Genomic DNA, 25,270 nt, shown 5'->3' on the forward strand with positions numbered 1-25,270 from the left:
TAATGATGCTTGATCATTCCCCAGATACTTACTGATCACTACTGTGTCACAGGCATACACTGGAGACATAAAGAACAAGATCTACTCCTTGTTGTTAATGCCAGTATTGTACCAGCAAATGCGAACTGTGACATTGTATAAGAAGCCTTTCCATAGCCCATATATTTTAATAAGTTTAATATGTTCTTATCATTGTAATTTCCTAAATAAGTTAGGATTGATTATTGTGCTAGATATTCTTGTAGGTCATAGTTGATTCCTCAATGATTATTCTTAGACGACTAGTAAGCTGATTAATAGATACCCACTGCCACTTTTTACATTTCAAATTGCTTTACTGGATTAAGTTTTTATTCTAGACTAAACAGAGATCAGTGCTTTGTGATGTTTGGGGTTTTTCAGTTCAGTATGCAATGGGTAAGTATTTTATGAATTCAGAACTGATCAGTGATAAAGAAATGGTAAGTATATATTTTGTAAAGCTAGTTATTAGATTTTTATAGAAAACAAATGCCCCACCCCTTTTTGAAGGAAAAATAAACATGAATGGTAAAACTTTATATAAAATGCTTTCTTTGGAGCTCTTGATTTAATAGATATTTCTTCTGTAACATTATGTGTGCCAGGTACTCTGCTGGGGAATGGATATTTGATGGCAAATAAGACGCAAACCTTGCTGTCAAGTAACTGAATCTAATAGTAGTCTTTTCTTGCTTTTGTGTTAGGAGAAAGTGTTACATCAAATAGCTTGGTGATGAAGAGTACTAGCTTTGGCATGCTGTGTATGTACAAATCAGTGGTATCACTTTGCTGGTTGTGTCATCTCATTTAATTTATCCAAGTTCTCTGAGCCTCCATTTTCTCATCCATAAATTATGAATATTAATACCTGCCTCTTGGTTGTTCAGAGGCTTACACAAGATAATTTCTGTACAATATTTAATTAATAAGCTCAGTAAATATATATAAGTGATACACAACCAAGTATTAACTTTTACATATTTTTCTTGCAAAAATGACCTTGCCTACTGAGAGATGGTAGTTTGAAGGTTATATTTGTATTTTTTTTGAAGATGATGTTAAAGCACAAGCAGTGTATGTAAGTCCTTTATTCCCCTTATCCAGCTGCCTTACCACCTTGTTAACATGGTTGAGCTCTAACTTTTAGTTTCTAAAAGTTTCCTTCTCTCCTTTTTGGGGAACTGTCAATAAGCATACCAACTGTATTGCTTTAGTTTGTGTACCAGAAAGGAATCTGAAGTCACTTGCTCATTTTATATAGGCTAGGTAAGTAATCTCTATCCCCAGCGTGGGGCTTGAACTCACAACCCCAAGATTAAGAGTTGCATGGTCTTCCGACTGAGCCAGCCAGGTGCTCCCTCCCTAATTTTCTATTGATGTTTTCATATGTCGAGTGTCTGGATATGTGGTTTTGGGAGTCGCTTTTTTCTAACTTTAACACTCTTGCAGTAACAGTACTCTGCTGTTTACCAGATCAGTTGGGGTGCTCCAAGAAGCAGGTTCCAAATGGGATTAGCTGTGCAAGAGATTTATTTGGGTAAATACCTGTGATGGATAAAGGGGACAGCAGTACAGGTGTGACCCTGTGGAAGGAGAAAGGGAAGGTAGAATTGGGAATTTGGTAGAATTGGGAAGGTAGGAACAGTATCAGACTATACAGTATGTTTCTGAGAAAGTTTCAGCCAGACTGATGGGGAGTCCTTGAGACAAAGTTGCCCTTTAGAGGAATCCTTTCTCTGTTTGGCAGGAATGGCTAGTTTCTAGTACCCCCACTTTGCCCAGTCATTACCTGGGAGTAGCCCGAGGGAAACATGACCTGGGGTGAACTCCCAGAAGATCCAAAGGTCTAGCATGTGGAGGTGGTGAGTCAGCTATGCTCTCTGCAGCAGCTTCTGTTGAACGGAGGTCTGAGCTGGGCAACTCTGTGACTGCCACCGTTAATAACACTGAGAACTACAGTGGCAGGTATACATGTACTTTATTTAATCTTATCACCAACTTTGTGAGGTGTCATTCATGAGCAAATGGAGACATTGAGAGCGTAAATAACTTATCCTGGATTGCTGAGCTAGCCAGTGGTAGAACCAGAATTGTAACTTAGGCAGGATTCTGGCTCCAGTGTCTCAAGCATTTAAGTACCTATTACCAGACTGACTACATGCATACCCTAAAAAATTCTGCTGAACTTTATGATTTAACTATGTTCTTTTTATAAAGTTTTATGAATCTGAAAATGTCTAATTACCTTTTGCCATACTAGTTTCTAAAGATCCATTTGTTTTCATTAAGGCATACATGTTCAGAACTTGCGGCTTTACTGTTTGAATTTTGATGCATGTCTTCACTTGTCAAAAAAAGTACATTATGCTAGTTACACCCCATCCCCCTTCTCTCCCAGTATATTGAAGTTGTACTACAGATCTCTAGCTACAGTAAGCAGTTCTCCAAGGATGAAGAAAGAAAATGTACATACACATAGGAATTTCTTTTCCAGAGCTAAAATTGACATTTTATAAATAATTTCCGTGTTGCAAACTTGAGACTAAGAAATCACAGCAATTCAGTGATATGCATTTGGCATGAGTCAGTTTTAGTTCTTAGTGCTTTTCATTGGAAATGGCATAAAAAGTAAGATTTCTTTGAATTTTTTATGCTGTGGGCTTACAAGAGACAGAAGATGTTTTTCTCTTATAGATGCTTGGCAGTGCATGGCAGCAGAAGTAACGAAAAGGTCACAAACCCCAGCAGTACTTCCCAGGTCACATGCACCCTTAATTTTTAAAGAATCTAGAAACAACCTAAGCAGTTGATAATAGGTCATTTCTAGGTGATAAAGGGTATTTGATACGGAGTGCTGCTTTTCTTTCTACACCTAACATTTTTTATAGTCATTTAGAGACTTTATGTTTTTAAATATGTAACACCTGGTAACTGAATTACAACTTTTTTCTTTTTTTGATATTTGAAATTGATTTTGAGGTCTTAAAATTTTTCTTTCAAGCTTTGTTAAAAAAATTATTTCAGTTCATTTTATTTCTAAGCACTTTCCTTGGTAATTGACTTCAATATAAGTGCAGTTGGAAATGCCAGAGGCAGCTACTATTAAGAGAGAGAGAGAGATGGAGAGATGATAATTATAGTAACTACTGCCAAAAGTGTGTATGCATTTTTCTTTCTAACACCTTTGTATTAAAGTAATTTTAGGAGCTTTACAATATAGCCTCCTTTGAATGGAAAAATTGGGAAACCTAGATTGATGCTTTAGAAATTTAGTCTAGTCTCTCAGTGACCTAGCAGTTGATATGAAAATATGAATTTGAAAATAAATAGCATATTGGGTAAACTGTACTATACGCATGAAAGAAGCCAAAAAAATTATGGATTAAACTGAATTTGAAAATAATTGCAGTTTTGAGTCCTAAACCAGATTCGTTATTAAAATGAAATGATAGGTTCTTGACCCTTGGGTGTGCTTGGAATAAATATGGAACACAGTATTGTTTTTAAAACTATTTTGCTTTTATAAGCTAAGACAGATGTACAAAAAAGATGCAGTTTTTATTTTGTATTGGCAGCTTCCAAATATTTAGTATCTATTTCCAAGAGTTGCAATTAGTAAAGCAACCATGGTACTGAAATCTGCACATCCCACAAGCTAATTATATTTGCAAGGTCAGAGTGAATACATATTTTCAGAAAAATAAAGGGTTATATAAATATGTGTCTTCTACTTGGCTGTTATATCACAGTTTGTTGATCTGGAGTATAATGTGTACAATTCACAAATTTGTCTGATAACAGAAAGTGGTGTGTGATTGTGTTTATTTTACTAACCAGTATATTCACAGCAATCACTTCCAAATATCTCTCCAGTAAAGATGTGTTAATTACAAAACAGACAAGGTCTTCTATTATATTAAAGCTACTAACAAGAAGACAGCAGGAATCACACATGTAAATAGCATCATCAACCCCTATTTTAGTCCTCTGTTTTGATCTGTGAGTTGCGCATAGACCAAAGGTGCTATTAAAGACTGAGTGTATGAAATAGGCAGCATTATATGAACAAAATTTATTCAACAAGAAAACAGACCTTTAACATGAATTTAACAAGCCTGAGAAATTATAAACTATCATATGCTGCAGATTCATGCAGTGATAATAAACAAAAAAGGAAAGTAAGAGGTTTCCCTAAGCTAGCCAAACTGCTAATGGTTTTGTTATAAGCTGTCTACTGTTGCAGTGACCTCTGAAAAGTCTCAAGGCACTTGTACCAGAAAAAATTAAATGGTCAGGCTGGTGGATTGAGATTCAGTGTGGTATATAGGAGTTCAGCATGGAAAGAAATTATAAAAGTCTAGCATCACATTCCTGAAAATATTCTTTATACTTTTGTTTGGAAGTTTTGGTTACTACATATTAATGAGGTAGTTTTTGTGCAAAGTTTTTGGCTAAATTACTGTTTGGATTTATAAGCTATAAACTGGACTGGTTTAATGTATGTATACTTTAAAACAAACTGTTTAGAAAATTCATATAGCTTCAGAAATGGATTCTTTCCCCTGTCCCCTTCCCCATACCTTAATTAATCTTTGGGGGTTCTTTGTGCAGTATATTGTATCTAAGATTTCCTTTCTTATCTGTGGAGTGACCACTTCACTGTCATTCTGTTGCATCATGCTGTAAATACATAAACATGGGAGAAACGCCTTCAGCTTATACACACCTCCAAGTGCTCACCAGGGCTTTTTCTTGAATCTTACTGTGGCATAATTAACACCTTCTTCACCCATTGCTCATTAGTGCACTGGACATTAATGAGTCTATTTTGATAGGTTGCTCTAAAGGAGGAACCCACTTATTCTCACAGTGCAAAAGGCAATTATAAAATTGTACAGAAATTAAAATGTAGACTATATTGCCATATTTATATTTTTATTGCGTACTAAATCTAATTTTGGTCTGCAGGTTGTTGAACATGTTAGTTTCCTTAAGACAGTTGCTATAGCAATGGCAGCAAATTCCTTTAATCTTGGTGTAGTTAAAGTATTCTTTTCTATTGGCTATCATATCGCTACTGAGGAATTGTCAATCTAAGCATGTTATTTCACATAGGCCATCATTTATTAGTTCAACAGTATATTTTTAAATTTTTTCTCATTTTTTAATAAAATTTAATTTTTTTGTTTTAGATAGGTTTCTAACTGATCATAATACCTACTTAGCTGGTATTTCATTTCCTTTTTATGAAGTTTCACACCTGCTTATAATATTCCAGAGAAATATTATGGAGATTTTTGCATGTAAAATAGCTACCTGCTGTTTTAGTATGAAAGTGTTCAGTATAAGACAATATATAGGCATTTTGTTGTGATATATGATGGAATTTTCATAGTTTTGTAGGACTGGTTTTTTTCCTACAAATGATTTTACTGAAATCTTTTTTTTTTTTTTTTAAGATTTTATTTATTTATTAGAGAGAGAGAGCACGAGCAGGGGGAGTGGCAGGCAGAGGCAGAGGGAGAAGCAGGCTCCCTGCAGAGCAGGGGGAGCCTGATGTGGGACTCCATCCCAGGATCCTGGGATCATGACTTGAGCCGAAGGCAGTCGCTTAACCAGCTGAGCCACCCAGGCACCCAGATTTTACTGAAATCTTAAAATGGAATCAAAGTATTCTAAGAATAATAAGGCCAAAATGATGCTTTACTCTTAAATTTACCTCAATCTTTAAATGGTGGCGGTTCTTAATCCTGCATTTATTTAAGTACATCTATTAAAATGGTCACTTCTCCTTTTGCTTACATTTTAATTTTATTTTAGGGTGCTTTTTAGTAGAAAATTTTACTTCTGTATTTTTTAAACAAGTGTTTGAAATTATTTATGATAATATCTGATTAAAGCATGTCTGATATTAGTACCTTTATTATTGTTTTATGAAAATAAATGACAAAAAAATGTAAGTATAAGCAAGAAGTATTAACCCAGGCCATATTTATTTATATATAAATATGAAAGTTAAGTCTGAATTACAGTTACTGTATAAAAAGAAAAAGGAGTTTTCACAAACTATTAAATCATGTATGTTCTGGGAATACTTGGTTTTATTTTGAGGCAAGAGGACTCTGGGGAAATGCAAACTGTTAGAAATAAAAGCAAAATTTCAAAGTTGATTTTTTTGGCCTGCCAGAGTGGACACTTGTAATGCTTTAGGTCTAAGTTTGTATTCTTTGTACGGTTTGTTGACCCTTTGTGGTAGCCTTTTAGAAAGGGTGACTTTTTTTCTTTCTTTAGATCTTTTTCTTTAGTATACAACATGTATACATACTTAATACAGACTTTTAAAACTTGATTAGGTTTCATTTGGCTTGAAAATAAATTTGATTTTCTACCTCTTACTAAACTATACTTACTCAGCTGTACTCAAACTATATGGAAATGGGGAAGTCTAGTTGATGGTAGCTTTTATAATGTTAATAAATCTCAGTTAAAGCACTTTTATGGCAAATCTAGAAAAATGTATTTTCCTGCTTTAAGATTTTTTTATGTGACAGAGGTATTGAGTTTATTCTCTAGGTAATTGATTTAATTTCCCAGAAAGAAGCATCTGTCTTAAAGTCCCAGCGCTTTACATAAAACTTCACAGCATTTTAAAAGCTTTAACGAGTTCTTTTCAAATCCATGATAATGAACAGAAAAAGGTGTTTGGATAATATGTGATTCTTGTTAAATCTCTATTAATATATAAGAGCTAACAGATGATACTGTATCATATAAGAATTTGAACTCTTTTTATACAGAAATGTTGAATACACTTAGAAAAAGATGATACCTATCGTTACTTCTTTACTATGAACTTATGGCCATCTCAGTCTATACTATGTTCCTGGCTTAAAGCACAGATGACCTTGGTTTTCTTGTGTTTGCCTCCTATTCTTGACAGTGGCTTGGATATTTAAGGCCATCAGACAAGGTATAAAGTCTTTTATAGTCACAAGAAGTAAAAGGTATCTGACTAGAAGAGAATACGTGGAGCAAGTGCCTTGCTGGCTATAATTTTGTTGTCATTTCAAGTACTGTGGTAGTATAATTGATGTGACAGGGCTGGGCTTTACATGTGGTCCCTTAGCTTGTGCTCACTTTCAGTTTTAGTTTCTCTTTGTCATTCATTTTGATTAGGTAAAATTTAGGTGACAAACATATGCACACCAATGGAGGCTGTTTGGTGTGTAAGTTTAGTAATGATGTATTTCAATAATAAAGATGCAAAGTTAGTATTTTTCTTTACTGCTTCATGAAAATTGCAATAATTGGTGTCACCTTACATTACAAGATAGAGGGTGGTGTGCTGATGGCACAGTCAGCAGGAGGCTCTTTTTTATTAATATTATAATTAAATGATTTTCTGGAAATAGGCCAGAAACAGATGCAAGTTGATCATGCCTGTCCACTGTTGCTTGCTATCATCACTTGCTTTTTAAAAAGAATTGACCTGACACCTTATTTTTACAGGTTGTTATTGATGCCTTCAGATTGATCAATGCTAATATGATGGTCTTAGGACATGAACCAAGACAAACAACCTCAAATCTGGGTCATTTAAACAAGCCATCTATCCAGGTAATGCCTGTATTTGATAATGTGTTAAACTCTGTTTTATATTTTAAAAACCTATTATAAATGGCCATTTTATGATCTAATACTTAGCATTTTAATTTGTTTGGAATTAATTTTTCTTGTGCTTGAGAAGATTATGGAAACACTTGAAAAATTAGATTTGCTCATTTATGAGTCCGTTTTTAATGGAGTCTTTAAACTTACCTAACATAGTTTGGGGATACTCTTTTTGGAAGCACAGTAGAGTCTTTATCTTAAGAGTAACTTATGGCTTTGCATGGTTAACATTGTAGTAGAGGACTGATACAAGTTTTGGGTAGAGTGCATTAGGGGTATCGTTATTGATTGGTTAGTAGACATTTCTCAGCATTAAAAATGGGAAAATTGATATACTTTAAGAGACAGAAACAATTCCTTTTAAATGGTACTTAAAACTTTCTCCCCTTTTTTTTGTTTACTCTCCACATTTAAAACAAATCCTACAAAACATATCTATATTATTACTTTTGATTCATTTATATCTTGTTCTAATAATGTCAACCACCATTATAATAGTTATGCAGGCATTTAATATCCTCTTGAGTGATTTTTTTTTTGTATCATTCACGTCTCATTGTTACACAAATCTTTATTGTCTGCAAAGATTATTTTAAATGTGTTTTTAAATGCACCACAACCTGTGTCTATATAGTTAATTGCTTCTCTGAAGATTAATTAAATGGACAGAAATACCATAGAACACATAGGACAAAGACATTATAGTAGCTATTGCTTCTCGCCTTCTGAAACCTGGCTCTGTCATATGATTGTCTTTGGGGAGTTGTGGCTTTGACAGTTAACCATGGTTAAGCCTGGGTTGCACTCTGATTAACTTTACACCTTTAGACACTTACTTTTGCAGCAGTCACTCATCTGAAATCTTCGTCAAAGTGAAACGTTTTGTTTCAAAGGATTGAGGTGTGTTGCTTTTGAATAAGATTGTTTTACAAGTCAGGGAAAAATGCAGAGTTTAATGAGTATGAAATAAGCTACCAGTGTTTTTGATTGGGTATAGACAAGCCCATGCTTGTATGTTCCAGGAGAATATATTATTGGACCTGTTTAGCCTGTGATAATGACCTTTCTTATAAACCCCCATAGTATCATACTGCTTCATTATTATTATTATTTTTTTTTTTTTTTTTTTTTTGCCAAAGGTTAAGTAGCATCTCACAATCCAAGATCATTGTGATTACTACGTGGTATATTTCTGCCAGAAGTTTTTACTAATTGCAAGTCAGTAGCCACCTGTTGCCGATTTCATCTTTTAAATGTAAACCCTGCTTTTTAACTTTATAAATTGAGTAAAATCAATATTAAAATCTGTTTTGTTTCCCTACAGTAGTCCAGTTTGTATTTTTTAGTCCTACCTTACAGTCTGTAACTTAAGGTGGACCTTATAAAGCAAGTTCCAAACCCAAGTTAAAAGGACCTGTGTGTATAATAGCTACAGCGTCATTGTTTTTCCTTTCATTTTAGTTTTTTTTGCCTTCTAATTAAAATCTGTAAATATATTTATTTCACAGTTTACATAGTGCTCATCAGAATGACATCTATCTGGGTGCTTTACAGTTTTAAGATAATTTCAATACTAAAACACTTAAATAGGACCAAGCCAACAAGTAACAGAACAAAGCCACACCTTAAAACTATTTTAGTTTTCTAAGACAAGCTAGAAAGAAAGCAGCCCAGAAGAACCTGAAGTGGTGAATGGTAATATTTATAATAGAATTTTAATATATGTTAGTAGAATCTTTGACTCAGGGATCAGAAGCCTTTCTGAAGGGGTTTTATTTTGAAGGAAAATTAGTTTGTGTTAAGAGGGGCCTTGCACCTAAACCAACTTTCTAGTAGTAGGGATAGAAACCTGACAGCAGCCATCAGCACTTACGCTGATGGTGACTAATGCTTTTCTAACACTGATTTTTTACTATTATACTTATAGTAATGGGGGGAAATTATGGTTATATTATAGACTACTGTTTAATAATTTGAGGAAAGTTTAAAATATGTTAAGAAAAAGATTATGAAATAGGATTTACAAGTTCTCCTCTTTGCAAATACATATTTTATAAAATGTGCCTATCTGTACAAAGATGTTAGTAATTATTACCTTTGGTGGTGGGATTATGGAATTCTTTTTCTTGTTTTTCCTTTTCCATATTTCTTAAACTTTCTACAATGAAACATACATTACTTACAGAAAATGTTATTTTTAAAGCACTAAAACAATGTTGGAAATATCTACAAGACAAAACTAATAGGCAAAGTTTATGTTAACTTTCATGTTTTAAATAAGGGAAGCCATTAATAGTCCTGATAGGGAGGCAGAAGTATGATGCTTACATTCTAGACTTTTGTTTTAATATATGAGACTTTGTATTAGTTTGTACTTGAAACATTTACCATTATTGTCAAACGTATAGGATTGAGGGTTAACAAGCATTTATTTGAGTAACTAAAAAATTTAAACTAGTCCACTTAAGAACTGTTCAAAGCATTTCAGATCCTTAAGAGCCATAGTATATATGAAGATTGGGTTGTCAACTGCATGGAAATTTAGTAACTGTTGATGCACAGATACATTGTACAAGGACTGTGAGCCTCTAAGTGTAGCCCTGGGTACAATTGCATTGTCTAACAGAGTTAAGCTCTTTGAAAAACATCGTTTTCAGTACTTATTGAAAGTTATAAAACAGTTGGCCTGGAAGGAACCATTGTGGTCATTTTGTCGGTGAGGGAACTGAGGCCCAGAAAGTTCCTAATTTGCACAGGCTTTGTAGTGAGTTCATGTAGGAACTGGTATTCATAACCTGGGCTCCTGGTTCTTAATACTATACTTGGAACTTAATTAATTAAATAATTAATTTTAGCATAGATAGTATATTTATATGGTTCAAAATTCAAAAGGTACAAAAAGGTATTTAGCAGAAACTCTCTTCTACTTTTGCCTTTTGCAACCCAGTTCTCTACTCTTAAGGGAAAAACAAAACACATTTTATTTCTTTTCAGAGTTACTATATTTATAGAAAGAAAAGTCCATTCATTTAAAAATATGATCTAATTGATATTATTTAGCTCCACATTTTCACTTTATCAGTGTAAAATAATTTAAGGCAAACAAACTTACCTTTGGATCTGAATAAACAAGCCTTTTTTTTTTTTTTAAAGATTTTATTTATTTATTTGAAAGAGAGAGAGAGAGGGAGAAAGAGCATAGAGGGAGAGGGAGGAGCAGACTCCCTGCTGAGCAGGGAGCCCGATGTGGGGCTCGATCCCAGGAGCCTGAGATCATGACCTGAGCCGAAGGCAGACGCTTAACCGACTGAGCCACCCAGGCGCCCCGAAACAAGCCTTTTTTAAGAGCATGGAACTTTTTTGACCTATCAAGAACCTCTAAAAAAGTTATTATTAGGGGCGCCTGGGTGGCTCAGTCGGTTAATCGGCTGCCTTCGGCTCAGGTCATGATCCCAGGGTCCTGGGATCGAGCCCTGCATCGGGCTCCCTGCTCCGCGGAGAGCCTGCTTCTCCCTCTCCCTCTGCCTGCCTCTCTGCCTACTTGTGCTCTCTATCTCTCTGTCAAATAAATAAAATCTTTAAAAAAAAAAAAGTTATTATAAAGTTCGTAAGCTGTGTATTTTATAATATGCCTGCTTTTCTATAGCAGTGAGTATATGGATATATAACTTTAACCTCTTCTCAGTAGTCTGGGCAGTGTCAGTGAAGTATAATGAGGATAGGTTTTAGTTGTTTGTAGTTATTTGACACAAGCATTATATCGGAAGCCATTTAAGTAAAGGATCCTATTTTAGGATCTGTTGTCAACAATCCCTTTACATAAAATACCGTCTTACACAATTCATTCCAACTTGATAGCTGACTGCCTCTCATAAACTGCTTATATGTTTATTCCATAGTTTCTGCCACTTTTGCTCATATATCACTACAGTTCTAAGTTTATTGCTTTTCCTTCTCGCTATTATTTATGCTCTAGTGGTTTAGACAGTCTTGAACATTCTTTGGGATTAGGTATCTAGTCTCCCCAAGATATTTATAATACTCAAGTTCTGTAAATCACATGAATGAACAAATACAGAAATATAAATAATTCAAATGGTGGTTGATTTTGAAGTTGATTGCACTGTAATGATTATTTATGTATTGTTCTTTTTTTTTAAACGATTTTATTTATTCATTCGAGACACAGAGATACAGAGAGAGAGAGCTTGAGCAGGGGGAGAGGCAGAGGGAGAGGGAGAAGCAGGCTCCCTGCTGAGCCAGGAGCCGGACATGGGGCTCGATCCTAGGACCCTGGGATCATGACCCGAGCTGAAGGCAGACGCTTAACCATCTGAGCCACCCAGGCGCCCCTATATATTTGTTTTGAATTTGTCATACTAACAAAATTATGAAGCTCTACTCTAAAGATTAACTAAAGCCCCTTAGAAATAGCCAGGAAGTTAATCAGCGGGATCTCAAAACTCCCCTTTGTCTGTGGTCCTCCAAACCATTCTTTATCTAGAATAGATAGCCCCTTAGACTGATAATGAGTTCCAACCTAGGCAGAACTTCCTTCTTGAAAGGTTGGCAAGGTTTGAGCAAAGAAAACAAGGGTCAGGATATACAAGAAGCAAATAAATAAGCTCACTGCTGTTGGTAAATTCAAAACGTATTGTCCTAGAAACAGTGCTGTAAAAAAGTGCTGATCCCAGATCAGCCACTGAAAGCTTATTTAGCTCACAGTATATAATATTATAGAATAGAATCAAACTATAAGAATGCTTCTATGAGAAACTCTTGTAGATTTTAAATAGCCAATTAATGAATGAGTTTGGGGAACATATCCTGATTTAATGAAGAATTGCCTAAATTTTCCTAAGTCCATCATATGTTTGTTAAGTGTAAATTAAAAAGTTAAGTAATGATGTTTTAAGAAATTTCCTAGCTATATTTCTCCTTTACCTGCCTGACATACTATGCCATTTGCTAGTATATTCTGTTTAATTTGCAATTTGACCCCTACAAAAGGTTGGTTCTCCCTCTTGATAAAACTAATCTTCTATTTGGCATATGCTGCCTCAACTTGTTGACTAAATTGGTTAATTTGAAAGAATTTATTGTTCACTGAGGCTGTGTTTTTTGGGCTCATGTGGAAGGAAGACTGTATATGGCCAATTGTGATTTGGAGTGTACTGGGGGTACACAGCCGGTGAGTAAGTGAAATTGGAAGACTGCTTGAGGATATCATTTTATTTAAACTTATATATTTTTTAATCATTATACCTGCTCATCTTTCATGCTGCCTGTGTTAGTTTTCCTGCTTTTATCTAAATAAGATCATTAAAAATCAAGTAGGTAGTGCCTTCAGATACCAAACTGCATATTTTAGCAGTATAGTTAATCTTTAAAATGTGGACTGTGGGCCCATTTATTGGCCACAGGTGTCACTAGCATTATGGCTGCTGTGTAGAATTATGTAGTCAGGGCATTGCACAAAGGTCCTTCGATGAGGAGGGCAACTGGCAACTGAAATCTAGTGTAAGTTCCACTCTCCAGTCAGGCTTTATCCACCGGGAGGACTAGGTACCATCTTCTTCTAATTCTTCCACCCAGGGGATATACTTCCTAATTTACATAAATATGAGTACATATTAAGGAAGGCCCTGATTAATTCTATTTGTTGATCTGCACAGCACCGCATTTCTGAGCACTGAAATTTAATTCACTACTCTTGATGATTAATGAGATGGATAAGGATTTAATAGATACACTTAGTACTTTAATTTTGTACATCAACCATTTTATTATAGCAGATGTTAGGATAAGAATGGATTGTTATAGTACTACCTAAAATGCTTTAGTACTTGGTGGAATGATTTTTTTGCTAGCATAGTTTTATTTATTTATTTTTAAAGATTTTATTTATTTATTTGACAGAGACAGCGAGAGAGGGAACACAAGCAGGGGGAGTGGGAGAGGGAGAAGCAGGCTTCCCGCCAAGCAGGGAGCCCGATGCAGGGCTTGATCCCAGGACCCTGGGATCATGACCTGAGCCGAAGGCAGACGCTTAACGACTGAGCCACCCAGGCGCCCCAGCATAGTTTTAAAATAAGACTGGCCATGCTTTGTTTTTATCCTGATCCTTTAAAGACTTAATCCAAGAATTTCCTAAGACACATTGTGGCATACTATGGTAGAAAAAACATGGGCTTTGGAGTCAAAAATACTAGGGTTCAAATCCCACCTTTGCCTTGCTATAAAACTGGGACAAATTAAGATTTGTGTTATATTTTCTTCATCTGTCAAAATACAAATGGAACCAGCCTTACCAGGTTGTTACAAAGATTAGAAGACCTAATGTGAAAAGCAGTTGCTGTGTACTCAATAAATGTTTCCTTTCTAGCCCTTCTTCTACCTCAACACCTTAACGCCTTCACTGTAAAAATCCAGTAATTAGAGAGTGCAGTGGTAGTTTTGGTTAGCTTTATCTTTATAGTTGAGCTAACCCTAAAACTTTTACCCTTTTGTTTTTATACTTGTTGAAAATAAGTCCAAGGTGTTATCTGTACTTTCATGTCTTACTAGGCTGATAGAGGATCCCCCAGAATATCATTCTGAACCCCATTTGAACATCTGTTGCTAGAGTTCGATATTTGAGCAGTTGTGAATGGATTACATGACAGGCAGGGTTATTGTTTCTTAATAAAGCCGTGTCATTAGCTTAAATTTTTATTATGATCTGCCTGTTTGTCTTAGAGAAGTCAAGTGCAGTGGAAAAAATTCTGATTAGTGAGAAGATAGTAAAGGTGTTGTCTATAGGATATGTCAGCAGTTTCAAACTTATTTTTTACATGCAAAACATTAATTTGTCCTTTATCTACTCCTTTATTTATGTAGGCCTTAATTCATGGACTAAACAGACACTATTACTCCATTACTATTAACTACCGGAAAAATGAACTGGAACAGAAGGTAAGTTAAAATTTTTATCTTAGAGAGAGGGAAAAAAAAATCTTTTTCAGACCAATTGAACTATTACATAGTATATTTGAATTTGAATTGTTGATCTTGTTCATTGATGTGTTCAAATATTTTTTCATTCCTGATGAATTGCAGGAACATAAAGGAATATTTTATTGGATATATTGAAAGACATTTTACCTTATTGGTAGGTGCTAAACAAGAAAATAAGTAGGTAACAAACATTTCTGTTTGATTATATGATTAATTACAAAAATCTTTCTTCTCGTTCTGATTTTTCTGATTAATTTATCTTTTTCCAACAAAATGACCTTTTGAAACTTTTTCCAAATTTGAAAGGAATAAATTAGATTATAATTGTGTAGTACTTAAAAAAAAATTACCCGATTTACATAGGGTAAATGAAAGGTGAATCAAAAGGGAAATACAGTAGGGTTTTCAGATATTTATTTATTTATTTATTTAAGCTTTAAAGTTTTTTTTTTAAAGATTTTATTTATTTATTTGACACAGAGAAAAACAGCGAGAGAGGGAACACACGCAAGGGGAGTGGGAGAGGGAGAAGCAGGCTTCCTGCGAAGCAGGGAGCCCGATGTGGGGCTCAATCCCAGGACCCCAGGATCATGACCTGAGCTGAAGGCAGACGCTTAATGACTGAGCCACCCAGGCGCCCCAGGTTTTCAGATATTTAAAGCTAGATTCTTACCCTTTTTTATACTAGGCAATTTTTAAATTTGGTTACTTTCAAAATTACCTAGCATCTTGGTGGCTTAGCATTCTTTTATTTCTACTATTTTAGGATTATTTCAACTAATACCAAATATTTCAGTCTGCCTATTGCTTTTTGAAATTACAATCTGAACTGCCTTTTTTTTTTTTTTACTATTACAATTAGTCATCTTCCAAATTAGCTTCTTGTATTTCTCCCTGAGAAAGACTTAAAATAATTTTTAAGAACCCTGAGTACTATTGATAGCCAGTAAGTTTTGGTTTGTATGTGACTCTCAAGTCCAAACATGCTGAGTAATCAGGAGTAAATAAGACCTTACTTAACTGATCAAAACTGTTCCTCACAAAGGTGCCTTAGAAGGGAATTCTCGTGCATGAGGTGAATGCGAAGTGGGATGAATTGGGCTGTCCATATTGCCTCCACTTTAAACCAGATGACCTCCACTTTTAATGTCATTTGTATATTGTGTGGAAAGATGTGCTGTATAAGATTTTCATTGAAAGAAGAATTCTGTTTTGTTAAGTTTTATAAACCATTGTTTTAAAAGGTCAAAGCTACCAGTCAACTCACCCAAAGGACCTGTGTGCTTGAGCATGCTGATGAGTGAGGGGCTGCAGGTGCCAGTTCTTCCCTGACCCAAGGGGAGACACAGAGCCATAAATCTTTCTTCAGCTGCTTGCCTGTGTCCCAAAGTTTGTATGTGCTGTGGTAGATTTAGTTGATAGCTTGAAGTATATTTTCAACACTTATTTTTAATTTTTATAGAATAGGTACAGGCCATGAAAAAGAGCACCAGTCAGATACAAACTGAACAATTTATTCACATATGTAAATATTTTATCAGTCTGATATCTGACACCCAACTATTTGGAAATATCCAGCTAATTACATTAACTTTTCCCCCTTTTTGATGCCCCTAAAATTTACCATGATCCTTGGCATAAAAGATACACACATAAATACCTATATAATTAATGTTGTGTTTATGCTCCTAGTAGCTCAGTTTAGGAGCTTTTATAGTACCAGAAGCCCTGCCTTTACTCTTACCCCACCAACCTGTATACTTACCTTCAAACATACTCAGGGGTCACAATGGAATCCTTGTTTAGGCATGGTAAGGATATCCTCATGCTCTCTGGGAACTTTGCTTTTGAGGTGGTAGGAAAAATCCAGTTCTCAACACTTAACTATAGGTAGCTTTATAACATACATAGTTGCAGCTGCACCAAAATTTCCTGAAGATGTATTTTCTAGAACACTTACCATTGGAGAAGAGGAGAAGCAGTCAAAGAAATTGGAATTACTTGTGCAGGATTTTTTCAGTTTTTTTTTTGCAAACTACTCTTGTCCCTATGGGCCCTTGAATAGGAATGGAGGAATTTGGAGCTTTGTGTCTTGTGAAGTCTTACAGGTGATTTTTGACATGCAGCTTATTCTCTAGCATAGAAACAAAAAACAAAACAAAACAAAAAACCAACTTTGTACCACATATAACTGCAAAATTCTAAGCAAGTAGAATAGTTTTTCTACACTAAACTCGACACTTCAGCTATATCTTCAGATCATGGCTCATATATCTCACAAGATAGACTGGTCCTAATGGTAAAAGAACAACAATCATTTTTTTTCCACAAAGATTTTATCAGTCATTTGAAAAAGTTACTCAATTGTAAGTTCAATTAAAGAACATTTATAGAGTAATAAGACTACAAAAAACTGTCTTAAGACTCTCAACTTGAAAACTTAAGGAACTTTGAGGAAAATGTACTCAGAATGAGGAGTCTAGCTTGAGAAACAACGAACTAAGGTGTTTAGTTCCATGATCACTAATAGAGTCTGATCCTAGTTTGCTGCTTTGATTGTAGACTGGACAAATCTGTGATTTCTTGCCCAGTTTCATGACTTTTCATTCTGACAATAAGGAAGTTTTCATTTTAAAAATTATAGATGGAATATTAGAATTGAAAAGAAACTTAGAGAGTTATGAGGCCTTAGTTCGTAGATATATAAACTGAGGCTCAGAAAGATTTAAATGAAGTCATTCAGTGAATGGGACATTTACCTCCTTATCATGGCCTTTGAAAGCTGGGCTATATGAACTATTAGAGACCTTGTGTGTAACGTAGTAGTTCACTCATTCATTCATTCATTCATTTATGCATTCAGCAAATGTTTATTGAATGTCTGCTATGATTAGATTAGGTACTGTTCTAGACTCTAGATCTTGGTGATCTTGAAATCAACAGGTCAAAGCTCTTACCCTGTTGAGTTTTCCTTAGTGAGAGAGAAATGCAATAATAAAGAAAACAAAAATTTCAAGTGTTGATAGTGTTATAAAAATGATAAGAGAAGACAGATGTTTAAGATAATGTGAGGTGACTTTTGTATATAGTGTGGTGAGGAAAGGCATCTAACTCTAAGGAAATGAGAAATAAAAGCCATGCACAGATAAGGAAAATAGCCTTTGAGGCAGAAGGACAGCAAGTACAAAGGCCATGGCATTGGAATACTCCTGAGGTTATATTAATATAAATTTAGGAGAATTCTTATTCAAGTTTAAGTTAATAAAATTAAGTTTTAAATTCTTTCATTAATTCCGAAGTTTTTTTGTGACATTGTTTCTCAAGACAAGTGAAGGAAATATCCTCAATACAGGAAAATAATTACTTTTTCTTTATATTTTTTAGATGTTGTTAAATTTGCATAAGAAGAGTTGGATGGAAGGTTTGACACTTCAGGACTACAGTGAACACTGTAAACACAATGAATCAGTGGTAAAAGAGATGTTGGAATTAGCCAAGAATTACAATAAGGTGAAAGTTACTTCCAACATTTATTTCTTTTTTTTTTTTTTTTTTTAAGATTTTGTATTTATTTGTGAGAGAAGGTGGGGAGGGAGAAAGCACAAGCTAGGGGAGAAGCAGAGCCCCCCCGCCCCGAGAAGAGAGCCCAACGTGGGGCTCGATCCCAGGACCCCGGGATCATGACCTGAGCCGAAGGCAGATGCCTGACCGACTGAGCCACCCAGGCGCCCCCCCAACATTTATTTCTTACAATCTTTGAAATATGTATGATTAGATGGCAAACATGGTATAAATATATAGTTAAAAATAGAGTGGCCTATTTTATAGATCAGATAGTAAATATTTTGGACTTTGCAGGCCATCCAGTCTGTTGGCAGCTACTCAGCTCGGCTGTCAGTCATCTAAAAGCAGCCGCAGACAATACATAAAGGAATGAGTGAGGCTGTGTTTCAGTACAAATTTATTTTATTTTTATTTTTTAAAAATTTTTAAAGATTTTATTTATTTATTTGACAGAGAGAGAACAAGAGAGCACAGGCAGGGGGGAGCGGCAGAGGGAGAGGGAGAAGCAGGCTCCCTGCTAAGCAGGGAGCCTGATGCGATGCGGGGCTCGATCCCAGGACCCTGGGATCAGGACCTGAGCCAAAGGCAGTCGCTTAACCGACTGAGTCACACAGGCGCCCCAATACAACTTTATTTAATAAAACAGGCAGCTGGCTAGATTTGGCCCGTGGGCTATAGTTTCCAACCCTGTTGTAGACCATATAAAATAGTTTTACATTTGAAATTTCTTCCTTATCCAGAGGGCTTTTTCTTGGAAGGGAAGGGGAAACAAGGAGATGTAGGATAATAACAACAGCATTTAATACTTCTACATATAGTTTATGAACTTTTCTTTTATTCATTTAATAAGTGTCTATTGAAAACTTGCTATGTGCCAGGCACTGGGGATATGGTAAGAAGCAAGACTTGTCCTCACAGAAATTATTTTCTGGTGGAGGAAACAAAGTAAACAGAGAAACACAATATAATAATATATTGTGATTGGTGCTATACGAAATAAATGGGATGATGTAAGAATAACTAGGGGAGATCACTTTATATGACGATGTTTAAAAAGTTATATTTTGTGAAATCTCCTGAAAATATTTATTGTATGCTAAAATACATGTGGCCATAATATTTTTGTTCATAAATTTATATTCTTTTACAATTCTGAAATTAAAAAAAATACTTGAACTATGACTTAAAATGTATGTTCTGTGTTGTATTAGTTTCCATAAACTGGGTATTTTAAAACAAATATATTCCCTCACAGTTATGGAGGCTAAAAGTCTAAAATCAAGGTATTAGCAGCCTCCAGGGGAAGATCTTTCCTTTCCTTTTCCAGATGCTTTAGTCCCAGGCTTTCTTTAGCTTGTGACAACTCCAATCTCTAACCAGGGTTAGGATTTCAACATATTTGGGGGGGGGGGGTTGGGGAACATGATTCAACCTAACATGTATTTTCCAGCTTTCTTGACAAAAACCCTAACATGTATTTTCCTACATGTATTTTCCAACTTTCTTGACAAACATAAAGAATAGATTTTACATTTTGACCCAGAACATGCAAATGTATATGTGTATATATATAGTTGCAACAAAAGTTTTACGAAATAATATTTACCCTTATTACATGTGATATGTTGTCATTTGACTCAATTTTATTGTTTCAATCATATATATATATTATATACACATACATATAGCTTGCAACCCATTAATGTATTGAAAACCTGCACTTTGTAAAACACACAAATTATACAGTGTTTTGTTTACAAATATTTATTGAATATCTCCTGTACAAGTTGCAGTGCAAAACAGGGATCCTTCCTTCATTTATAGGAAGACAGAGGCAGTAAAAAAAATTCACAAATGATCAGTAGGCCAAAATTGGCGTGTTCCTTAACACCTTAGTATTCAGTTTGTCCACAGACCGGCTGTATCAGTATCACCTGGGATCTTGTTAGAAATGCAGACTCTCAGACCTACTGAATGAGAATCTACATTTGATCAAGATTTCCAGGAGATTTGTATACTCATTTGTATACAAGTTGGAAGTTAGAGAACTGCCCTAGAGAAGTCTGTAGTGAAATCCTATAGAGATTCAGGGGCTTTTGCTTTCAGTTGTGGGAGACTCAGGATGCTGTCTTAGAGAATAACAGCATTTGAACTGGACCTTAAAGCTTGAATAAGATTGGACATACAGAGAAATGTTACCCTAGGCAAAATAAACATTACGGGTAAAGACTAGGAGACAGAAAAGGCAGAGACACCTTTTAGGAAACTGTGTTTGGCTCAAGTATATAATATATGAAGGTGAATGGGGGAGAATAGTTTTTTTTAAGTTACTGAAGTCAAGTAACAGGGCTTGGAATATCAGGATAGAGTTATTTTTGACCAGGAGCATGATATACCCAGAACCTGTCTCTAGAAATGTAATTTGACAACAGTATTAAAGAAGGAGTGTGCTGTAAGAGGAGATTTGAAATGGATGTTCTGTTTAGGAGGAGCTTTCTATTATCCAAACAAAATGTACTAGGTATCAGCTTTACCACAGTGGCATTAGGAACAGAGACATCAGTAGACAAATAAATAAAACGTGGCACCCATTGGATGGATGAAGTGAAAGAAGGAGGATGAATCGAGGGTGAATTCAGGGTTTCTTCCTAAGTGACAAGAAGTATGTTAGTACCATTAAAATTTTCCAATTTAGAAGTAGAAGGATTGAGAAAGGAGTTAGAGTTTTATTTTAAACAAGCAGTGGAAATATAGGACTAAAATTTAATGGTAGGGGCTAGAGCTTAAGATTTTGGAGACAGTTAAAATTGATATTGGTTGTCACACCAAAAAGTAGTATTTCTCTTTCTACGTTAAACATGTCTTACCAAAATAAATATTAGCCAAGAGACAGTGTATAAAATTTGCCACGTGTAGCAAGAAGTCTTTGGAGAGAGTTTAGCTTTGAAAAAGATTGATGGGCCCATACAAACGAAATTCCAGCAGAATTAGGTCTGGCTTTGAAGATCATGCCCTGATGTATATGTAGTGTTCCAGCTGGAAATCTCCACTGATTCTAGATGATAGGGGGAAAAAAATTTTTTTTTTATCTTTCTAGTATATGTTTTCATGTAGTGATATTAAAGAAAAAGAAGTAGTTTATCATACTTAAAACAGTTATTAACCTTTTACACATTAGTGACTTAAGTAATATTATTCAGCAGACTGTAGGAATGGTTTTCATTTCTCTGTAACATTGCAAGTTTAAGTAAATTCATATTGGTACCACTGCCAGGAAATAACCTATTTATGGTTACTGCTGCCCATCCACAGAAGTTTTTCCTATTTTACAGTTTTAAAAAATCTCTGTAGTACTCAAAAACTTGTAAGGTTTGGTTATAAAATGAAAACAATGTGTAAGCTGTGATATGAAGGAGTCCAAATTTGAGAATGTAATTCCCTCTGTGATTGAAAGAGAATGTGGTGGAGTTTTTAGTAACACTTAAAATATAAAAAGAAAGGCCCATGCTACCAATTCTTCATAGTACTCTTTTTAATTGGTTGGTGTTTTAAACTAAGGTAATTACCGTTAGGTGCCAGTTAGCTCCTAAAGTGAAAGAAGATTAGAAAATAATTAAATTCCTTTGTCCCAACTTTTCTATTTCAAGTCTGAATTCCACACAAAGATTCTGCTTGATTACTAGTCATTGATTTCTCTAATTACCGAACTACAACACCCACACTCTGTTATTCCAGATCTCCTAATTTATTCTGCTAAGATGCATCAAATTTTAAAATATTGATATTTGATTGGATATTTGTAAGTGAAAGTGCAAGTGAAAAATGAATTGTAGGAGAGTATTTTAAGAATAACAGACATAAAAATTTGCCTTGTTTTCAAACATGTAGCCCTATAAATCTGAGATTTGACTGTGTACCTTTTAGATAGAAATAGTGCCTGCTCTATAACCTGAAAGAAAATTGAGGTATGGGGATGCCTGGGTGGTTCAGTCAGTTAAGTGTCTGCCTTCGGCTCAAGTCATGATCGCAGGGTCCTGGGATTGAGCCCCACATTGGGCCCCCAGCTCAGCAGGGAGCCTGCTTCTCCCTCTCCCTCTGCTGCTCCCCCTGCTTGTGTGCGCGCTCTCTCTCTGTGTGTCAAATAATTAAATTAAAAAACAGTCTTAACAAATAAAAAAAAAGAAAATTCAGATATATTTCAGAAAATTCAGAAAATAAATATGTATTTTTTACATATAAAACGTGTAATTATATGACTACGTTTGGTTTACTACAGTAGCTGGTTAAGTAGGAAAATGTTGTTTTATGCTAGTGTAATAAGATAAGAAAAACAAAGTAATATGTAAATATTGGGAAAACCAGGCCAGATTATCATTATTTAAGTATGATAGGATATGTTTGCAATCAAACAGAAATCTAAGAGCCTAAACTAGAAAATTGTTAGAACTGTTACAATAGAGAATTATGTGGGTGGTAACCAAGCAGTTACATAGGCTGAAACCAGTTGAAAAATACAATAGGCAAATCAATTCATAGCATTCAAAATTACCAAATACTTAGAAATAATTACCATAAGAAAGAAATGTATAAATGTATATGACTTATTTGAATAATACTAAAAACATTTGTGAATAGATTCCCTTGTTTCCAAATAGGAAGATTCAGTATTGTAAAGCTGCTGTCAGGCTTCCTAAAGATTACTTTAATGATAGTAAGAATATCAATGAGGTTTTAAAGTTTTGATAACTTGACAGTAAAGTTTATCTGCAATAAAAATAACTAACATTTATTGAATGCTTGTTAGGAGTCAGACTGGGAGAAAATATTTGTACTGGTAACACAGAAAGGGCTAGTATCCAAAAAATGCATAATATCCAAAGAATCCCTATAAAATAGTTTTAAAAAACAATAATTTGGACAAAAGAGCTAGAAAACTCACTGAAGACAAGTGGCATATAAACATGAAAAGACAAGTTCAACCTTATTAAGTAGTCAAAGAAGAAAATTAAAATTATAAATAGAATTTTTTTTCTTTTCAAATATAAAAAACAATTTGGGAAAATGCATCACTAGTGGGTAAGTAGAGTGACATAACATTTTTGGAGGCCATCTTTCAATTTTAAATGCATATGACTCTTAAAACTAACATGTTCTCTTTTAAGGGTTTATTATGAAGAATAAAATTCTATAAGTACCGACTTAGAGAAATATTTAAATTCTATTATATAAAAAATTAAATTATAAAACAACATGAAAAGTGCCTACTATTTTACCTTCCCTTTCCTTTTCAAAGATACCTATCTTGGGGCACCTGGGTTGCTCAGTCGGTTAAGCATCTATCTTCTGTCTGCCTTCTGCTCAGGTCATGATCCCGGGGTCCTGGGATTGAGCCCTGCGTGGGCTCCCTGCTTAGTGGAGAGTCTGTTTCTCCCTCTCCCTCTGCCCTCTGCTTGTGCTCTCTCTCAAATAAATGAATAAAAATCTTAAAAAAAAGATACCTGTCTTCCATTTATCTCAACGTATTATGTTGTTAACACTGTCAGCTTAAAGGTGGAAGGCAGGGAAATGATATGCTTTATGTAAATCCTGCATTATTTTCAGTTTTTGCATTAACCAGGTGTTACTTATATCTAAGATTGTGTTAGCTCAAAGTAGCAATGGCTTCAACAAGATAGAAATGTAGGTTTCTGGCAACTCAAGGCCAGTATGAAACTTTGAGGTCATCATGAACCCAGATTTTTTTTTTAAGATTTACTTATTATTTGAGAGAAAGAGAGAGTGCACAGGGGTGGAGGGACAAAGGGAGAGGGAGAGAGAGAATCTCAGACAGACTCCCCACTGAGTGTAGAGCCTGACTCAGGACTCAGTCTCACGACCCTGAGATCATGACCTGAGCGAAACCTGGATGCTCAACTGACTGAGCAACCCAGGTGCCCCAAACCCAGATTCCTTCTATCTTTTGCTCCACTTCCCTTATAGTGGCTTCCATCCTGTAGATATCCTCATGATTCACAGTGATTGCTAGAGCTTTAGCTATCCCATCCGAGTTCCCAGCAACAGGTAAAAAAGGAAGGGCAAAAGGGGGGTTACTTCCCAGCTAAATCAATTCCCTTTCACAATCCTTTTCTTAAGTCCTACCCAGCAGCACTTCTGATTATATTTCACTGACGCTTAACGAATGAGCCACCCAGGCGCCCCTAGTGTCGTCTTTTACCTGGGACCATCACTGCCTTTACTAAAATCAGGGTTATATTACAAAAGAAGGGGAAAATATATGTTGGGTAGGCAGCAAATAGATTCTGCCATAGAAATTTTTTCAACAAGCTGAACTACAATTTCCATTATGTGTGCACACACATATACATACGATCTTTATTGTATATCTCTATTTTGTGTAATTACACTTGAAAATTGGATTCCCTGTAAGATTTTTAGAAAGAATTTATGCTGTTCAGGCCATTTATTAAATCATGGATTTGGCTTTGTTATTATTTAGGATGTGTCATTAAAAACTAATCATTTCCTGAATTGTCATGAATGTTGCTTCAAGGTCTTTGGAGATAGATAGTACTGTTGAAGTCACACTTGCATTGCTTATTAGCTGTATGGCTGTATGTGTCCCTGTTGTTCTCTGTGCACACTCCATTTTTGTATATTTCATACTGCATTGCAGTTTGAGATTTATAGGCAAGTAAAGCCCAAATGTGAGCTCCTCGAAGAGCAAGAACTATCTTATTCAGAATGAGTGATTACCAATATGTAAAATGAAAATTCTGCTGTTGAGGACATGTATAGAATGTACTGGAGTGTTATAAGCTATTCCAAAAGGAGAGTTAGAAATACGTTTTTTTATAATAGAAGTATTGCTGGAATTACCATATAGTTCCTCAAAGGTGCCTAATTTCTTCATATGTAAAATGTAGATTACATGAATTCACTGGGATGTTTTAAGGATTCAGTAAATTAATATTTGTAAAAGCACATGTATGGTAATATTTGAATTACTGATAGTGGTAGG

At 35.0% G+C, this 25,270-nt stretch overlaps 1 protein-coding gene across 3 annotated transcripts in view; it reads left to right on the plus strand.

Moving 5' to 3' along the window:
• PSMD14 (proteasome 26S subunit, non-ATPase 14) overlaps positions 1-25,270 on the plus strand; it is a 101,898-nt gene that overhangs the window by 70,163 nt on the left and 6,465 nt on the right. For 2 of the 3 annotated variants that reach the window (XM_036116761.2, XM_036116760.2), the window contains 3 exons: positions 7,531-7,638; positions 14,572-14,646; positions 18,073-18,198. In XM_036116761.2, the coding sequence (XP_035972654.1) occupies positions 7,531-7,638; positions 14,572-14,646; positions 18,073-18,198 (309 nt within the window). The remainder of the gene's footprint in view (positions 1-7,530; positions 7,639-14,571; positions 14,647-18,072; positions 18,199-25,270) is intronic. The other variant, XM_036116762.2, reaches the window with a different exon arrangement.

Source organism: Halichoerus grypus, chromosome 4 (assembly GCF_964656455.1).
Source record: "Halichoerus grypus chromosome 4, mHalGry1.hap1.1, whole genome shotgun sequence".
In the NCBI taxonomy this organism is placed as follows: domain Eukaryota; kingdom Metazoa; phylum Chordata; class Mammalia; order Carnivora; family Phocidae; genus Halichoerus; species Halichoerus grypus.